The 18,623-nt window shown below is 41.2% G+C and overlaps 4 protein-coding genes across 10 annotated transcripts in view; 2 read left to right on the forward strand and 2 right to left on the reverse strand.

Annotated features, from left to right (window-relative positions):
* The first annotated feature begins 853 nt into the window (after positions 1-853).
* Positions 854-3,587, forward strand: LOC129818373 (GPN-loop GTPase 3-like). Of its 2 annotated transcripts, none has more exons than XM_055874198.1 (8): positions 854-1,100; positions 1,481-1,633; positions 1,959-2,126; positions 2,295-2,419; positions 2,542-2,657; positions 2,820-2,916; positions 3,037-3,165; positions 3,326-3,587. In XM_055874198.1, exons 2-8 carry the CDS (start codon positions 1,627-1,629, stop codon positions 3,389-3,391), a joined length of 708 nt encoding a protein of 235 aa, XP_055730173.1. In that variant the 5' UTR covers positions 854-1,100; positions 1,481-1,626; the 3' UTR covers positions 3,392-3,587. The 2 variants fall into 2 exon arrangements, with proteins under 2 accessions (XP_055730173.1, XP_055730172.1); XM_055874197.1 differs by having other exon boundaries at positions 1,525-1,633.
* A 121-nt stretch (positions 3,588-3,708) lies between these two features.
* Positions 3,709-6,009, forward strand: LOC129818375 (actin-related protein 2/3 complex subunit 3-B). Of its 2 annotated transcripts, none has more exons than XM_055874201.1 (7): positions 3,709-3,819; positions 4,281-4,380; positions 4,679-4,755; positions 5,118-5,186; positions 5,350-5,476; positions 5,561-5,655; positions 5,765-6,009. In XM_055874201.1, the coding sequence occupies exons 1-7, from the start codon at positions 3,814-3,816 to the stop codon at positions 5,825-5,827; spliced, it is 537 nt and encodes a 178-aa protein (XP_055730176.1). In that variant the 5' UTR covers positions 3,709-3,813; the 3' UTR covers positions 5,828-6,009. The 2 variants fall into 2 exon arrangements, with proteins under 2 accessions (XP_055730176.1, XP_055730177.1); XM_055874202.1 differs by lacking the exon at positions 3,709-3,819 and adding an exon at positions 3,944-4,005.
* Positions 5,994-9,948, reverse strand: LOC129818374 (ubiquitin-conjugating enzyme E2 G1-like). 2 transcript variants are annotated; one of them, XM_055874200.1, is made up of 6 exons: positions 9,809-9,948; positions 9,045-9,147; positions 8,848-8,945; positions 7,405-7,583; positions 7,066-7,172; positions 5,994-6,883 (listed from the first exon to the last, which is right to left on the reverse strand). In XM_055874200.1, the coding sequence occupies exons 3-5, from the start codon at positions 8,879-8,881 to the stop codon at positions 7,086-7,088; spliced, it is 300 nt and encodes a 99-aa protein (XP_055730175.1). In that variant the 5' UTR covers positions 8,882-8,945; positions 9,045-9,147; positions 9,809-9,948; the 3' UTR covers positions 5,994-6,883; positions 7,066-7,085. The 2 variants fall into 2 exon arrangements, with proteins under 2 accessions (XP_055730175.1, XP_055730174.1); XM_055874199.1 differs by having other exon boundaries at positions 9,676-9,948.
* A 3,832-nt stretch (positions 9,949-13,780) lies between these two features.
* The window catches only part of LOC129818376 (serine/threonine-protein kinase ULK1-like), a 41,739-nt gene continuing 36,896 nt past the window's right edge, over positions 13,781-18,623 (reverse strand). For all 4 annotated transcript variants that reach the window (XM_055874204.1, XM_055874206.1, XM_055874203.1 and 1 more), the window contains exons 26-27: positions 17,537-17,672; positions 13,781-16,748 (exon numbers count right to left, since the gene is read on the reverse strand). In XM_055874204.1, the coding sequence (XP_055730179.1) occupies positions 16,693-16,748; positions 17,537-17,672 (192 nt within the window). In that variant the 3' untranslated portion in view covers positions 13,781-16,692. The remainder of the gene's footprint in view (positions 16,749-17,536; positions 17,673-18,623) is intronic.

Below are 18,623 nucleotides of genomic sequence, written 5' to 3' on the forward strand. Positions count from 1 at the left end.
TTTAGGAAAACACTACAACGTTATCCATTAATGTCAATGTGGTTTTGCTTTCCTGCTGAGACTAAGGGTCTGGTTGCCTCGGAGCTTGATGTTGACCAAGAGGCCCTAGCAAGAAGAGCGGCTGTTACTCCAAGGGAAACCACTGAACACACTGCTGCCTGCCAATATGCAACATTCTTCATTTTGATATTTGAAATATTTTGATAAAGATGTTCCTCACTAATTTACTTGCTGTTTCCACATAATTCTTGTGCTTATTGGTTATTTTGTAATCTCACTTTTCCCGCAAATTAACGCGCTGCCACAGTCCCCGTTAGAAAACCTCGCCTCAGATTGCAATCTACATATATCATGATATTGAAAACATGTTGTTTTTCCTAAAGTTACCTCTCTTTGAATGATGAAATTCTACAATAGAGAATAGGTATTTTAATTGTCTGGTTAAAGTCCTTGAATTGACCTATTCCATTACTTTATGCCAATGTTAAATTTAATTGAACGCTATAAACCAATGTAATCTATAACATTTAAAATAATGAATTGTACTATTTCAATAAGGGACATAGACACATGATTAGAAACGTGCAATGTAATTTGTACTATATAGGTTTCAAAGCAGATACTATTGGAGAATGACATCAAGACCATTGCACTGAGACAGCCATACCTTTTTGGCAAGATACCATCATTGTGTTTCATCCGATGCACTCTGACATAGTCTTGGCATTTTCAGCAAATATCACCTGTTTTTTCATTCAAAACCAGAAGTAGCAATAATATTAATGACTGACAAAATCCAAGTTCCTGTCGATTCTTGACATTGGCGTGTAGGTAAGATTATTTGTACGCATGCGTGACAATCTACTGCTCACTCTGGTTCGAACGATAAAGGTTGGTCTTCACACAATACCCGTAGTTAGCGAATGTCTTCTGCCTGCAAGCATGTTAGCTGTGAATGTAACCGCCGACATGGTTTAGCAACATTACTGTTTAATAATTAAGCGACTAAAATAGTTTTGTGTAGTTTCAGTCCTTGGGATAGGATAGTATAAATGCCTCGTTATGCTCAACTCGTGATGGGCCCCGCGGGAAGTGGAAAGGTAAGTTAGCTAGCTAATGTTGTTAGCTAAAGTCGTTAGCTAGCCACAACACTTTGAAACGTTACTGTTAGCTTCAGTGGGTAGCTAGTAGCTAGCTAACGTTAAGTGTTTGCTGTTTGTTCCATGTCATGCCAAAATGTGGCTAAATGAGCAGTGCTAGGCTATGTTTTACAATTAAATGCAGTTCACATATTAAAATAGTTAGCGCTTGCTAGTTTAGTTGCAACATCCAAGGTCTGAGCTACATGCACTGCCATTGACCATGGCTTGTCAGTGTCAGAAATGCAGTTCCAGCACTTTTCTAATGTGCTTGTACTGTAGATGTTGATTGATTTATCCTATTAAAAGTTATCATATCATCACGTATGTTTTTGCCACAGGTATTTCAGTCCGCTGTGGTTTATATCTCCCCTCCTCTCTGTAGAGTACCTACTGCTCTACACTGATCCAGCATGCAGAAGCCATAAACCGCTCTGTACAAGTGGTCAACCTAGACCCAGCCGCTGAACACTTTGATTACCCGGTCATGGCAGGTAAAACACATCTCTGAGGAGTTCTGTGATAGTCTTGTTTCTATTACAGTGAGTGGTGTAACGGATGTGAAATGGCAAGCTAGTTAGCGGGTACGCGCTAATAGCGTTTCAAGCAGTTACGTCACTTGCTCTGAAACCTAGAAGTAGTGTTTCCCCTTGCTCTGCAAGGGCCGCGGCTTTTGTGGAGCGATGGGTAACGATGCTTCGTGGGCGTCAGTTGTTGATGTGTGTAGAAGGTCCCTGGTTCGCGCCCGTGTCGGGGCGAGGGGACGGTCTAAAGTTATACTGTTACAGTGGCACTGACTGGCTGTTTTTCTACCCTCAGATATCCGGGAGCTGATTATGGTGGATGACGTGATGGAGGATGAGTCACTGAGGTTCGGCCCAAATGGAGGGCTGGTGTTCTGCATGGAGTACTTTGCCAACAACTTTGACTGGCTGGAGGAGAGCCTGGGCCACGTGGAGGATGACTACATACTGTTTGACTGTCCTGGTAAAGTGCTATTCATAGAGAGGAGCAAGGAACATGACTTTGACGTAAATGATCATGGATCTGATTTTGATGTTGAATGTGATGATGATAGTTGTTGAGAAGTTTGTGCTGATGTTGTAGTGAGAGTGGTATTGACTAAAATTATGACGGGGTTGGTGATGTCTGCAGGTCAAATAGAGCTCTACACACACCTCCCTGTGATGAGGCAACTCGTAGAGCAGCTCCAGCAATGGGAGTTCCGTGTGTGTGGTGTCTTCCTGGTAGACTCGCAGTTCATGGTGGAGACCTTCAAGGTAATATGGCCACTATTAATTAACACACCTTATTCCTGATCATGCTGCCTTTTACTCTGTCAATAATATGCTCTGACAGTAGTATTTGAAGTTAATTGAAAAACAATTTTCTCCCATCCCAGTTCATATCTGGTATCATGGCTGCTTTGAGTGCCATGGTGTCTTTGGAGATTCCAACAGTCAACATAATGACTAAAATGGACCTGCTGAGTCCCAAGGCCAAAAAGGAAATTGAAAAGTAGGTGCCAGAATGAAATAATTCCTCCTTTTTATGTGTGTATCTGTCACCGTGGTCTTTGTTTATCTGATTTTGTGTGTGTCTGGCTCTGAATGCATCCTATGCACATGCTTAGCGGACCTGTATTGGCTGACACTGACAGATCTCACTCTCTCCATGCAGATACCTGGACCCAGACATGTACTCAATGATGGAGGACAACTCTGTCACCATTAGGAGCAAGAAGTTCAAGAAGCTGACCAAAGCCATCTGTGGCTTGGTAAGTTCCTGCTGTGCACACAGCCACGCTCAGAGAAAAGGCAGCAATGGTGTTAATGATTTGAATGATTTCTCAATTTGGAATTCATTAAAAATATATGTTTGTTTGTTTGTTTTTGAGATTGATGACTACAGCATGGTGAGATTCCTGCCATTTGACCGCACAGATGAGGAAGGCATCAACATAGTGCTTCAGCACATTGACTTTTCCATACAATACGGAGAAGACTTGGAGTTCAAGGAGCCAAAGGTAAATGCATAAAAATCCACTATGTGGACTGAAACGTATGCCTAGTGCTTAACTATAATCCTGCTTTGGGAAGTAATGTACTACATTTTTAAGTATACTAATACTAAGTGCTCTCCAACTACTTAAAACCTTTCACTCACTTTACGTTTTCTGTCCTTAGGAACCTGAGGAGGAGCCTGACAACACAAATTATGATGATTTATTTCAGGACAAAGTAGAGGACTGAGAGGTGACATAAGAGGCCCAGAAAGAAAAGAAGAACATTTGATGGTCAGAGGGAAATGTTAATTGCAGTATCATGCCACCTAATTATTTATTTATAGACTTCATATGTCTGTTTTAAAAATGTTAGTTATCATTTTAAGATTGTGTTTAGTGTATTGTGACCATGATATTGTACCCCCCCCCCCCCCCCCAGTTGAATATTTGGATTATATTTTTCGAATAAAAACTATTGTAAAACAAAGTTTTCACAAGTATTGCTATGAAAATGTTAAATTGGCACCACCGTGTGGCCATTCAAATATTATACACACCGCATCTGTCTACTTCCTGTAATTCTATTGGGTCTAACAGGCGGAAGCAGTGTTCTGGCAAACGATACATTTTTATTTAGCTGGGTTAAAAGATTGACATTTATTTCTCAAAATGCCGGTAAGTAAATTACAATATTATGACCACCTCTTAAATGAACAACCTTTATCAAGTGTGTAGCAATACTGAAATGTGATTATTTGTATGATAATTGTGCATGTATCCACCCTAATGACGTACAGACAGAATTGCTAGCTATTGGTGATGCCTTTGCCTCCCCAGGAGAAGTTGGCTACGTAATTTGATGTACATTATTGCATGATCGTGAGACAGTAGTTGTTAATTTGCTAGTTTTCATTTAAATTGTCATGTTAGCGCTTGCAGCTAATATGGCTAGCTTCTAAATTAGCTAGCTAATCTGCTCTCTTGTAACTACTAGTATTATTGACAGAAGCACTGGCTTCTCATCTTGTTTGTTTTTTATTTTATTTAACTAGGCAAGACAGTTAAGAACACATTCTTAATCTCACGAAAGGGCTATTATACTATACAAACATCAACTTTTTCAATTTGCTTCGCAGGCGTACCACTCTGGCTTGATGGATGGGGACACCAAGATGGTGGGGAACATGGCTATGCTGCCACTAAAAACCCAGTTCAAGGGCCCTGCAGCAAAAGAGAGTACGTTTCAGCTTGCAAACTCGTACCATCCACACATGGTGTTTAGAAAATAGCCTACAATAATGGACAAAGTTCATGTGTGATACAAAAAGTACTCTGTGATTTATAATTAAGCTATCCATACTCTTTCAACCTGCACATCAGTTTTTTTCATTCGTTTCTGACTTTGGTTGCCTGGTGGTGCATGTTTCTTCCTTATTTGGTGTCATGAGTCAGTCGCGTGGTTATTCTCTTTATTTTGAAGAACTTGTCCATCATTCCCTAACTTCCTGTATACTCAATACTCTTGTTATTTCAGCCAAAGATTCTGACATCATTGACGAGGCCATCTACTATTTCAAAGCCAACGTCTTCTTTAAGAATTATGAAATCAAGGTAAGGGAAAATGAATTATTTTATTGTCTGAGTAAAATGGTGACTGTAAAAGTAATGAAGTGACTTAATTTTTTACAGTACCTACCCTTTAGGCCTCTTGCTACAGTGCTATGGCCCTAGTTTTTCAACATGCCCCAGCCTGCCTCTGTTTTGCCGATATTGTATTGGCAATATTCAATCTTCTCATAGCTCTGTTAGCATTCTAACCAATGCTGCCCATAAGTTGGATGGTGACTGAATCTAGGCTCTTGCATACACCTATTCATGTTGTTATCAGATAACCGATAGACTGAAGTCAGTAGTAATGAGAATACAAAAGGCTTGGTGTATTCCTGGAGTTAACAACCTGTCCCCCTTCCCAGAACGAGGCAGACAGGACACTGATCTACGTCACCCTTTACATTTCTGAATGTCTGAAGAAGCTACAGAAGGTAACTGAATCTGATTTGATTGCCAACATGATTTTCTAATAAACTAAATGGCTAATCAATCCAAATAACCCCTCCCTAAGTTATAGAATGTTAGATCCTCAGAATAATGCAAAGAAATACATTTGTATTGTGAACTCCCCTCCCAAATTCGTTGTGTTTGCAGTGCAGCTCCAGGGGTCAGGGAGAGAAGGAAATGTACACTCTGGGCATCACTAACTTTCCCATCCCTGGAGAACCTGGCTTCCCTCTCAACGCCATGTATGCAAAGCCCAGCAACAAGCAGGAAGAGGGTAAGGATCATTAGCACAAGTCCTTGCAGGATGAGATGTGGGAATGCCAGTAGTACGTTAATCACTTATTTGGTCTCTGATCAGAGACCATGAGGGCGTACCTGCAGCAGATCCGCCAAGAGACGGGGCTGAGGCTGTGTGACCGTGTGTTTGACCCTCAGACAGACAAACCCAGCAAGGTGACTGTAATATTTGACTTTCCTATATGTCACACTAAATCCCAATAACATTGATAATAAAGTGAAATTGCAGATTACTTAATTGGACTGTGACCTCTTTCTTTTTCAGTGGTGGATGTGCTTTGTCAAGAAACAGTTCATGAACAAAAGCCTTTCAGCTCCTGGACAGTAGACAACTCAGGACTGCTGGAGGTTATTTTAAACTGAATAAGAAGAGTACATGGACGTGCTATTGGTCATGTTAAGCTGGTGCTTGATGTGTTCCTGTTGATCTTTGACAAAATGTAAGAACAGCATTGTATTTTTCTTGTTAATTGTGTAAATCAACATGAAGATGATATTTTCAAAACTTTATTGGGCTCAAGTTATAGACATTAACTGTGGGTGTAAATGCCACAACTCATGTTAGCCTTCACATCACACAGGTGAATGGGTAGAACTATTGAGCTACAAGTTTTATTTCTTGTTCTAACAATCCATCACCACTTCCATTAGATATTTTACATTACACTTACGCAAAAAGCACCTCTTGGGTTCAAAATTGTTGCGGATGGCCAGTCTAATCCACTTGCACAGGATAAAATGAGTAAACTTTCACACAAAACAAGATTACTTTTCTGTGTACATGTTAACGTGACCAAAGCTAAAATGATTCACTCACAAGAATAGACAATCTAAGCTATAACAGCAAGGAGAATTCACCCTTAAGTACAACTAATTTGATACAGTACATATTTACAAAAAAATAAAATTTGAGATGATCTTTATTACAAAAAAATATTCTCTGTTCATCATGCTAATGTTTTTGGTTTATTCCAAAAAATATATTGATCAGATGTTGACATCACGGGAAACAACTTAAGGCAGAGTGTACTGACCCCTTTGAAAGGACTTTGCAGAACACGAGGGGATGGGCTTCCAGAGGTATAGAACGGGCAACAATCTCTTCAAATACTCCAAAATTGCATAAGAGACAAGTCTAAAATAGATGGCTCAGTGGCAGGTTGAAAATAAAGAATAAGCTCATCAAAACAAAAACCACACATCTTGAATTGTCATTATCTAAATAAATAAGTATAAGGTGAGAAAACTGGACAATAACCATGAGGGGGATATTTACACAACTAAAAAGGGCTGGCTTTTTATTCCACATCTTAAGAGCAGAACACTGGTGCAAAAGTCTTTATTGAAGAGTGACATGATGTATCCGCCATGGTAAAAATTTCAGCTAAAAAAGAAAGAACAGTTAGCTTGCAGACATAAAATATAACAGACAATCAAAGGAGCATCAAGACTGACTAGGAAACACATAATGGAAGATTATTTAGTGACCAACCAAGGCACTGAATGGGTCTCACTTTCTGCAACATGAGTGAGATTATAGCTGTGTGGATCCAGAAAGGGACTCACTGGGTTTGTGTCGAGGGGTCCTAGTCAAATGCCATCTCCTGACTCTTTCGTACACAGCGAGCCACCTTCCTCTTGAACTCTCCGCAAGGATCCTCTCGCCATTCCTTCTGCAGGGCACAATACAACTGTACATCAAAACCCTGGGTTTAACAATCACTACAATCAACTAAATGGTGGTGTATCCCTCACCACTACCAAATATCAAGACATATGAGCAGTGAAATTTCACATTGACACCATAAAAACAAACTAGCACCATAATTTCAGCTTTTTCTAACTGAATGGAATGCATATTTCCCCCGTCTGTAAGGATGTATGTTTGAATTTATGGGACTTAACGGCTGCGTCCACGTTGGCGGGTGAGTCGCCGTTCGGGTCAGCCAGCATGGAGATGACACTGATCATGATGGTCTCTACAGTGTGGATGGGCAGCCAGCGCTCCTCAGGCTTCTCATAGCCAAACTTGTCCTCTCCGGGCTCATGCAGAATGGAGATACACACGTCACCATTCTTTGCCACTGAGAGAGAGAGGAGGGGGAGGACAGGAATCATAACCTGTGCTGACCAGCTGACAAACACAGATCTTTAGCTAGATGTATAGCACGTAAAACAAAAATGACTTGAAATAAAACTGAAGACAAACTCAATGTCAAATATTCTTCTGTACGGATCTGAAACATGGATAACTACTACGAACATGCTCAACAAACTAAAGTCATTCATTAACCACCGTCTTAGACGACTTCTGGGAGTCCACTGGCCAGACTGCATCAGCAACATCAGGCTGTGGGAAATTTAAAAAACAGGTCCCAATAGGATCACAACTTAAGAGGAAGCGGTGCTGGATAGGACAGACTAAGAAAAAAATAAATCAACCACAAAACAGGCCCTAACATGGAACCCACAAGGCAAACGCTTACGAGGAAGACCAAAAACCACCTAGAGACCAAGCACAGAGCAAGATGGTCTGACATCGCTAGGCCTAGAGGATAGCACATTTTATTTTTAACCTTCATTTCACCAGGCAAGTCAAAGAACAAATTCTTCTTTACAATGTCAGCCTAGCAAGAGGCCTATGGGGACAGACTGGGATAAACAATTTAAATGTAGGACAAAACACACATCACAACAAGAGACACCACAACATAAAGAGAGACCTAAGACAACACAACATGGCAGCACAAACATTGTTAGGCACAGACAACAGCACAAAATTGTAGAGACAAAAACACATGACGCAGCCACAAGTGTCAGTAAGAGTGTAGAGATGGAGATAAAACTGTCCAGTTTGAGTGTTTCTTTGCAGCTCGTTGCTGTGGCTAGCTGTAGGGAACGGAAAAGAGGAGCGATCCAGGGATGTGGGCCTTTAACAGAATGTGACTGTCAGAATGGGTGCTGTATGTGGAAGATGAGGGTTGCTGTAGGTATCTCAGACAGGGGGAGTGAGGCCTAAGGGGGTTTTTATAAATAAGCATCAACCAGTGGGTCTTGCACCGGTATACAGAGGGCCAGTTTACAGAGGAGTACAGAGTGCAGTGATGTGTCCATTGGTGGAAAATCTGATGGCCGAAGAGTAAAGAACACCTAGCTGCTCAAGAGCACCCTTACCTGCCGATCTATAAATTATGTGTCCACAATCTAGAATCTAAATCTGGGTTAGTTTGGCAGCTGGGGTGAAAGTGGAGCGAGCACAGAAAGGGATGGAAGCATTCCACGATGGCCTATGTTCCACAAGGAATACAAAGGCCTAAGTAAGTAAGAATAGCACATGAAACCAATTACCATTGGGATGCCATATTTCTGTGATGAACTTCATCTTCGGGGGCCTATGAGGGTAGTCATGGGGAAAGGTCAGGTAGGCTTTAAAGAAACCACCCTCACTGTAAAGAGAAGATGAGAAAATCTGTCAAATCAGTTGGACGGTAGCTAAGTAGGCAAATGACTTTTCCAAACACACAAGGTTAGTAAAACACACTCACAATAATGTATCTTGAGGGCCAATAACGACCACCTCCCACTGATGGATATCATCATCGTCTATGAGACCGGCAGAAAATCCCTCAACGGGGTTCTTGTTGAGCTCTAAAAAGATTAAACAAACACGCTGAAGTTACCCAATACCCCAGCCTTGAAAATGTGCTTTACTTGTAACGTTAACCATGCGTGTTGTCAAGCTTTTCTCAAACATCCTACTGGAATTCAACTAACTTCGTTAGTTAGTTAACGCGGACCAGTTACAATGGAAGTGTATTTAGTTTGAGACAGCTGGCTTTGAAGTGACGTAGCTGGTACACTACTCCACAAGCCTTAGCAAAATAGCTACTAACGTGTTAACGTTACTATCAATGTTGTGTTTCGCTAGTTAACTAGCGCTACAAGCAAAGAAGTGGTATGTCACGCGTTAGTTAGCTAAACATTTATCAGCTGTGAATTTGCATTGCGTAGCTACTAGCCGTAAATAGCTAACTAAGTTGACATATTCAATACAAGCAAAACAAACATAATTCGATTACAAGTGATTAGCCACTAACGTTAGGTAGAAAGTTAACGATAAAAAGCGTGGTAGTTTAACGTTAAGTTAGCTAACGGTTGTGTAGCAAGCTATTTTACCTGCCAGTTGTTTTCGAAGCAGCAGTGATGATTGATCAGTCATTTTATGTGGATTAGTTGCGCTAACTATATAGACAACGACCTGACCTGCCTCTAACATAAAATATAACACAACAAAGAATTAGAGAGATACCTAACTACAGTAGCCTGCTTCCGATGTTAGAATAAGGCCTATTTGGTTGATCGTTTCACGCAGGGATGCACAGCTTGTTACACGGCTAGGCTAGCAAAAGCCCCAAACAAACACCGCATGCGCCTTGCTCGTATTCTTCTTCGAGGTTTATTGTCAGACTACACTCATTAGATAGATGTATTGCCGCCACCTATTCTACGAGGTAGTAAAAATACCCCAGAAACAAAATATGTTTTGGATGAACAAATTCATACTAATTACCAAAAACAAAAAAACACAAAGCAAATGCACGCTACATTTCAAACAAAACACTGTACTCCTTCAGTAGGATTTAAATGCTTATTCAGATCCATTCACAGCACAGTAACCTCTTCATTCAGTAGTCAGTGTAACATTTCGGCTGTAAAGACCCAGAAATCTATTTGCCGCTTTCACAACGATGTCAAGCTTCTTAGATTTTTGATTAGTTTGACTAGTGCAATTTATCGCTTGCACTATAAACGCAACAAAGTCCACCTTCACTGTTCGTGTGTCGGGATCCTTCTCCTGCATGGCATTCACTGCGGATGTGGGACATCCACTACCATCTCTACTCTACTCACTCATTCAGCAATTTTCACTGTCTCTACATAGAAAACCTGCTTGATAGTCCTGATCCTAGCTACTGCGACCTTCATCCTTACAGGGCACTCCGGGGACTTGGGAACGTGATTCCCATCACAACTACAGAAACATGCTTAATCTGACTCTTCAACTACTACATATTTATCTATTAACACTTTCCACGTGTCCAATGTTTTACATTTGTACCACTGCAGCAACTTCTGTACATAGGGTCTCACAGCGTATTTCACATACCCAACTTTTACATAAATCGGGAGAACCACTTCATCAAACGACAGTAAAACCGATAGGCTTAGTTCCTTCTTTCCGTCTATCAGTCGATTTAAGCGACGTGCATCTACCACTCCTGTAATGTTATCCCCAAACCACACAGCCTCTATGTCCAACGTGAAACAAAAGATAACACCTTTAACCGGTGCCCTACTCTGAAACGCCAAGAAGATGTTTCTTCATGGAACATTACCTTCTTTATATCTTGAAATTATAACATGCCAATGGATACATTATACTCAACCAAAAATATAAATGCAACGTAAAGTGTTGGCCCCATGTTTCATGAGCTGAAATAAAAGATACCATACATTTTCCATACACACAAAAAGCTTATTTCTCTCAAATTTTGTGCACAAATTTGTTTACATCCCTGTCAGTGAGCATTTCTCCTTTGCCAAGATAATCCATCCACCTGACAGTTGTGGCATATCAAGAAACTGACTAAACAGCATGGTCATTACACAGGTGCACCTTGTGCTAGGGACAATAAAAGGCCACTCTAAAATGTGGTTTTCTCACACAACCCAATGCCACAGATGTCTCAAGTTTTGAAGGAGCATGCCATTGGCATGTCGACTGCAGGAATGTCCACCAGAGCTGTTTCCAGAGAATTTAATGTTCATTTCTCTACCGTAGGCCACCTCCAACTTAATTTGAGAGAATTTGGAAGTATGTCCAACTGGCCTCACAATCGCCAACCACATGTAACCACGCCAGCCCAGGACCTCCACTTCCAGCTTCTTCACCTGCAGGATGGTCTGGGACCAGCCACCTGGACAGCTGATGAAATTGTGAGTTTGCACAAGCGAAGAATTTCTGCACAAACTGTCAAAAACCACCTCAGGGAAGCTCATCTGTGTGCTCGTCGTCCTCACCAGGGTCTTGACCTGACTGCAGTTTGGCGTCGTAACCCACTTTAGTGGGCAAATGCTCACCTTCGATGTCTACTGGAGCAGTGTTCTTTTTATGGATGAATCCTGGTTTCAACTGTACCGAGCAGATGGCAAACAGCGTAGCGTGTATGGCGTTGTGTGGACAAACAGTTTGCTGATATAAATGTTGTGAACAGAGATCCCCATGGTGGCAGTTGGGTTATGGTATGGGCAGCCATAAGCTACGGACAACAAACACAATTGCATTATATCAATGGCAATTTGAATGCACAGAGATACCGTGATGAGATCCTGAGGCCCATTGTCATGCCATTCAGCATGATAATGCATGGCCCATGTCACAAGGATCTGTAAAGAATTCCTGGAAGCTGAAAATGTCCCAGTTTTTCCATGGACTGCATACTCACCAGACATGTCACCCATTGAGCATGTTTGAGATGCTCTGGATCGACAACATTGTTCAAGTTCCAGCCAATATCCAGGAACTTCACACAGCCATTGAAGAGTGGGAAAATATTCTACAGGCCAGGTCACACCAAATACTGACTGGTTCTGATCCATACAGCTACCTTTTTTTTTTAAGGTTCTTGTGACCAACTGTTCTATATCTGTATTTCTAGTCATGTGAAATCCATTGATTAGTGTCTAATTTATTTATTTCAATTGACTGATTTCCTTATATGAACTGTAAGTCAGTAAAATCTTTGAAATTGTTGTTTCTATTTTTATTCAGTATACAATAATGTTATAAGTATAGAAGTAGCTAGACTAACATCCTTTCAATTACATTTCAGAGAGTTTGTTGCACACCTCCAGAAGTATAACATTGTTTTATATTCTAGGAAGTTGAAGTTCCAATCAAATTAACCACATGCACTAATAAAACAAATAATAACTTAATTTCTTGCACAATTTTATTATTTTAAACCCAAAAATGATACATCACACAGACATTTAAATGTGTATAGTTCTTTATCTTCTACAGGCTTAAATGTACAACAGTCAGAGATATACAGTGAGCTCCAAAAGTACAGTGACACATTTGTTGTTTTGGCTCTGTACTCCAGAACTTTGGATTTGAAATGATACAATGACTGAGGTTAAAGTGCAGACTGTCAGCTTCCATTTGAGTGTATTAACCGTTTAGAAATTACATCACTTTTTGTACATTGTCTCCCCATTTTAGGGGACCAAAAGTATTGGGACAAATTGACTTATGTGTATTAAAGTAGTCAAAAGTGTAGTATTTGGTCCCATATTCCTAGAACGCAATGATTACATCAAGTTTGTGAATCTACAAACTTGTGGATTTGTTGTTTGATTATTTTGTGCCCAATAGAAATTAATGCTAAATTATGTATTGTGTAATTTGAGTCACTTTTATTTGATATTTGTGCATCTGTAACTTTCCCACTCATCATTATTCAGGAGTATCCATAAACATAGTAGCATCCACATGAATTTAGAAGTGTTCAGAATATATTCTATTCTTATTTACAATAAAAGTGACTCCAAAATGACAATACATTATTTACCATTTCTAATCGGGCACAAAATAATCTGAACCACAACCAAAACAAACAGCAAATGCATCCAACAAGTTTGTAGACTCACACACTTGACGTAATCCCGGTGTGCTAGGAATATGGGACCAACTAACAAAACGTTTGACTACTTTAATATATGTATAAGTGGCACCTTAATTGGGGAGAATGGGCTGGAGCGGAATTAGTGGACTAGTATCAAATAAATTAAACACATGGTTTCCATGTGTTTGATGCCATTCCATTTGCTCTGTTTCGGCTATTATTATGAGTTGTTCTCCCCTCAGCAGCCTCCTGTGAATTTTGTCCCAATACTTTTGGTCCTCTAAAATGTACAAAAAGTGGTGTAATTTCTAAACGGTTCATTGACACGATATGGATGAAAATACCCTCAAATTAAAGCTGACAGTCTGCACTTTAACCTTGTAGTCATTGTATCATTTCAAATCCCCCCCAAAAAGTGCCACTACCCTAATACTTTTGGAGCTCACTGTAACTCTGACTAAAATCTAGAATTTACTGTAGGGAAACATAGTATTTGTTCTAATACTATTCTTTGAAAAGATGTGTGGGGAGGGGGGGGGGGAGGGGGGGGGGGATTCTGTCCATGCTTTGTAATATAAACACATTCAGAGCAATAACTTACTTTAGAATTATTATTTACAAGTGATACAGAGTCTGAGATAGTAAGGTAAATTAGCAGTGTGGAACAAACTTGCAGGTATACTGCATTTATAAAGCATAGAAGCAAAAACTGCAAACCTCTCAAGTTGTATAGCAAAACCTTGTTTTTTCAGTGATATCGGTTATGAAAGTGGGCGTGTATTTTTAGTGTCACCTAAGCATTGGCGTGCAGATCAAGCTTTTACGTCATGGGCTTTTTCAATTAACCACCTTCTATGTTGTAATTCTTCTACAGAGTGATATATTTGACATTTATGTGGCTTTAGGTTACTAATCGTAAGAAACAAAACAAAAAAGTGACACATGCATAAAAAGCTTAAAGGTCTACCATTGCCTTGCTACCAGCCACTCGTTGAACATTTCCCACTTTATACTAGCTGATCAGTAGGAATCACACTGGGTGACAAGAAGCATATGGGTCACTAGACATGACATAATCTGGGATGTGTATAATATAAACTAGACATTAATGCATTGACATACGCTGTATGCAAATGAAACATTTCAGAGTAAGAAAAAATAAAACTTTTACTGACTGGTGAAAGGAAAAGGCAAGAAAGCATCTATGGGGAAACCAAAATATTCAGACAATCTTCACAGGGGAAAATGCTCCCTTCCTCATACTGCTCTACCCATGACGAACAAGGCGATTAGGTCGGATCCATAGCTCGATATGCAACAGAGCTGCAGGACTGCTCTCGTTTCTGTTAGTTCCCTGTAGTGAGGAAATATAAAAGCTATTCACTCTTTCACAAACACTGTTTCACACAAATGCATACAAGAAACACGCAAGCTTCTTGGAGTGGGTAGAAGTTGCTTCTAACCACTGGCCCATTGCACTGTCAGATATATTGTCAGATATTTTATCTATCCCCAAATTGTTATTGCTGGGGTTACAATGATGTGGTCCTAGAGCTGTGGTTAGGGAAACATCCACCCACCTCAGGCAAAACTCTTTCCAGCAAATATAAATTTAACAACCGATACACTACAATTTGATAAGCTCCAAGCATCAGTCCTCATTTTGGCTACTGTGAAAGGAAACAAACACACTCAATACAACAAATATTTTTTCAGTGTACAAATGTAGCGTTTTTTTTTTTTGGGGGGGGGTGGTCTTTTTCTCAAAGGCACCTTTCAAAATTTAATAGCTTATGACATTTCCCTGTCAAGATTCAGACACCCATCACACTTAGACATCCGACTATGAATAAAACCTAAAACAAAACCGCCTAAAACTACAATAAAACCCATAGAAATGACTCTATATAAACTGAAATCTCTCCTAATATGTACATGAAAAACGGAACATATAATGTTTCATGTACATCTTATAAGTCACCTTCACTCTTCTTTCTGTACAGTACTGATAAACCTCAACACAGTGCTATAACACCAGTAATCAATCACTGGTGTAGTCCAGTCACAGGGGCTGCTACTCTACTGCCAACATGTCTTACAAACTGATTGTGATTTCTGTACTCCGATAAGAAGTTTGAATGGGAAAATATGCAATAAATAAAGCTCAACTAAATCTCACGTGTTTGGTCAGAGATCAGTGCAAATTGGTTTATTTTTCAATTCAAGCAATATCCATTTGTCTGATTGGTCTACAAAGTGCTATTCCTGGTCTTTACTGGTTAAAATAACAATATTTGCTACAAACTTCAGGAAATATTAATAAGACGATCCATCTCAAGCACTCAGACTAAAAAGCTCAATGGGGTTTATGCAGTTCCAGCTGTTCTTCCACCATGGCAGCCATATCAAACAATTTGGTCAAAAGGAAATGCTCAGTGAGGTCCATTTCCTGTCAAGGCCCAGAAGTGGCACATACAGCAATTCTCTCTACATTCTCCTGTTTATGGTAAAAAAAATCTATCTGCTGGGTCCAAAAGGGCAACATTCTCATTCTTAATACGGCAAAATTAGCGTCAACAAATTGTCACAGACAGGGATGAATAAAGTACAATACTTCTGTAACAGCACCTTTATATGGTTCTATCACAGGAATGTACATTAAGCTGGGTCAATAACACACAACATTTTTTTTTCCACACACAGGCCTGTGGGCTGTGACAGGCCATACAATTGTGTTAACGCTCTTTTAAACCCTCCTGGTTTCCTTGAAAACGACAAAAAAAATCTAAATCTATGTAAACCATCAAAGAAACCAAAAAGAGGCAAACAGATGGTTGACAAGTTAAGCCCACTCACTGTAATATCCGCTATACTATTGTCCACACATCACCATTACAAGCCAAACTAAAAATAGCACAACTATTCTGGATGGCCCGCGTAGGGGTTGAGATTAACATTTTTACACAGAGTAACTTCTTATCGAGTGATACCTCATGTCTTAAGAGGAGTGAGGGTCTATTTGTGATTGCTTAGCGCTGAATTATTGACAGGATCAAATGGAGCGTGCCTGTGACTGCAGTAGAATCCTCCGGCAGACTGCTTGGCTGTGATTACTCAGGGCAGCGTTACTGACGGTAAGAGGCTGTGTGTATGGGACACTGCACAGAAATGAATAGCTAACACACTCAGTCCGTGTAGTGGGGTCCTGTCTGACACACGGAGGAGTGTGTAGTGGCCTTCTCACAAGCCCTTCATCTTCAACATCAACCAGGCAGTCACAGGCTCCACTGTGAGTATGAGAGACCAGCTTCACCAGTCCCAAGCATACCCAGTTCAGGTCCTTCATAACACACACCCCACTGGCTGGCATCTCCATGGAAACTAGAGGGTGGAGGGAGGATACTGAATTGGTAGGGAGGGGGTCAGGTTGAATGGGCATGGTGGTGTCTGTCCAGAATGACTGACATCATAGTTTAGCAGCATCCATGGGTGCTGAGCAGAGTCCTCAGACGCAGAGCCCTGACTGTAGTGCTGTGAGGCGACGCTCGATGCACTCCTTACCTGCAGAGAGAGAACGAGGGGGATGGGGGTTTAGAAGCAGTAGTAATCAATGGATATGGCCAAAGGGACAAGTCACTGAGCTAAGTAAACAACAGTATTCTTCCAACACTATTTAGTGTGAAATTGCATTCCTGTAGTCATGGAAATAAAATGGTGTTCTATGAAGATATATGTTCCTTTATTATTTCCCCCTAACCCTATCACCCCTCCCGATTGGAGAAAACTAATGGACAACAATACTTAGGCTTCTACTTCCAGCTATACATACATTTTACAGACATAGTATATTTAAGCAATAAGGCACGAGGTGTGGTATATGGCCAATATACCATGGCTGTTCTTATGCACAACGAAGCGCGGAGTGCCTGGACACAGACCTTAGTCGTGGTATATTGGCCATATATCACAAAACCCCACGAGGTGCCTTATTGGTATTATAAACTGGTTACCAACGTAATTAGAGCAGTAAAAATAAATGTTTTGTCATACCTGTGGTATACGGTCTGATTATAAACCAACCAGTTTATAATTTACATTTGTTCTCTTTTGTTTATTTTAGTCCCATCCTTCAGCTACCCTCAACCCCTCCCATCTATCTCTGAAGACCATCCAGTTTTGATTTCTAGCTGCCATATATTTTTTCCCAGTGATGTTTCACAAAAGTTCTGAACCTTCCTATTCTCATAGTTTCTACAGATTGTAAATTAAAAATACACATTTTTGCTAAGAGTATTTTGCTACCCCAGTTCTAGGTAAGGGGTTGTGGTGAGAGATGAGAGGTGACTTGCATTTGCTAACACTGAGGATGTCTTCGTGCTCGGTGAGGAGCAGGGACAGGCCCTCCATCAGCAGCAGGGCCTTGTGGTAGCGCTGCACCGACGCCTCCCCCTGGTGGAACATCTCATCCAGAGCAGCAGCCTGCACCTGGGGAGAGAGACAGAGGGGGGGAGAGAGACAGAGGGGGGGAGAGAGACAGAGGGGGGGAGAGAGACAGAGGGGGGGAGAGAGACAGAGGGGGGGAGAGAGACAGAGGGGGGGAGAGAGACAGAGGGGGGGGGAGAGACAGAGGGGGGGGGAGAGACAGAGGGGGGGAGAGAGTCGGAGGGGGGGAGAGAATCAGAGGGGGGGAGAGAATCAGAGGGGGGGAGAGAATCAGAGGGGGGGAGAGAATCAGAGGGGGGGAGAGAATCAGAGGGGGGGAGAGAGACAGAGGGCAAAGTCAGAGAGGAGAGAGGAATAATGCCACGATAAAGGTTTGTAAATGGGTTTGAATACAAGGGATTCCATTTGGAAGTATGGGTGAATAATAGCAAAGATCTTAATCATACTCCTTATCAGGTTAACTCAAATATCACTTTATGACAGCTACACACTACATGCACGTGGCTGATGAAAACATGTAGCTATGTAAAAGTCAACCACAAGCCTAGTAGAGGGTGAAGAAGCGATCAGATGCTGAGATGACAGAAACGGTGTTGAGCTGAACACAGTGTCTCCCTCACCATCTGAACGGTGTTGAGCCGAACACAGTGTCTCCCTCACCATCTGAACGGTGTTGAGCCGAACACAGTGTCTCCCTCACCATCTGAACGGTGTTGAGCCGAACACAGTGTCTCCCTCACCATCTGAACGGTGTTGAGCCGAACACAGTGTCTCCCTCACCATCTGAACGGTGTTGAGCTGAACACAGTGTCTCCCTCACCATCTGAACGGTGTTGAGCTGAACACAGTGTCTCCCTCACCATCTGAACGGTGTTGAGCTGAACACAGTGTCTCCCTCACCATCTGAACGGTGTTGAGCTGAACAGTGTCTCCCTCACCATCTGAACGGTGTTGAGCTGAACACAGTGTCTCCCTCACCATCTGAACGGTGTT

This window comes from Salvelinus fontinalis, chromosome 21, assembly GCF_029448725.1.
Source record: "Salvelinus fontinalis isolate EN_2023a chromosome 21, ASM2944872v1, whole genome shotgun sequence".
Taxonomy (NCBI): domain Eukaryota; kingdom Metazoa; phylum Chordata; class Actinopteri; order Salmoniformes; family Salmonidae; genus Salvelinus; species Salvelinus fontinalis.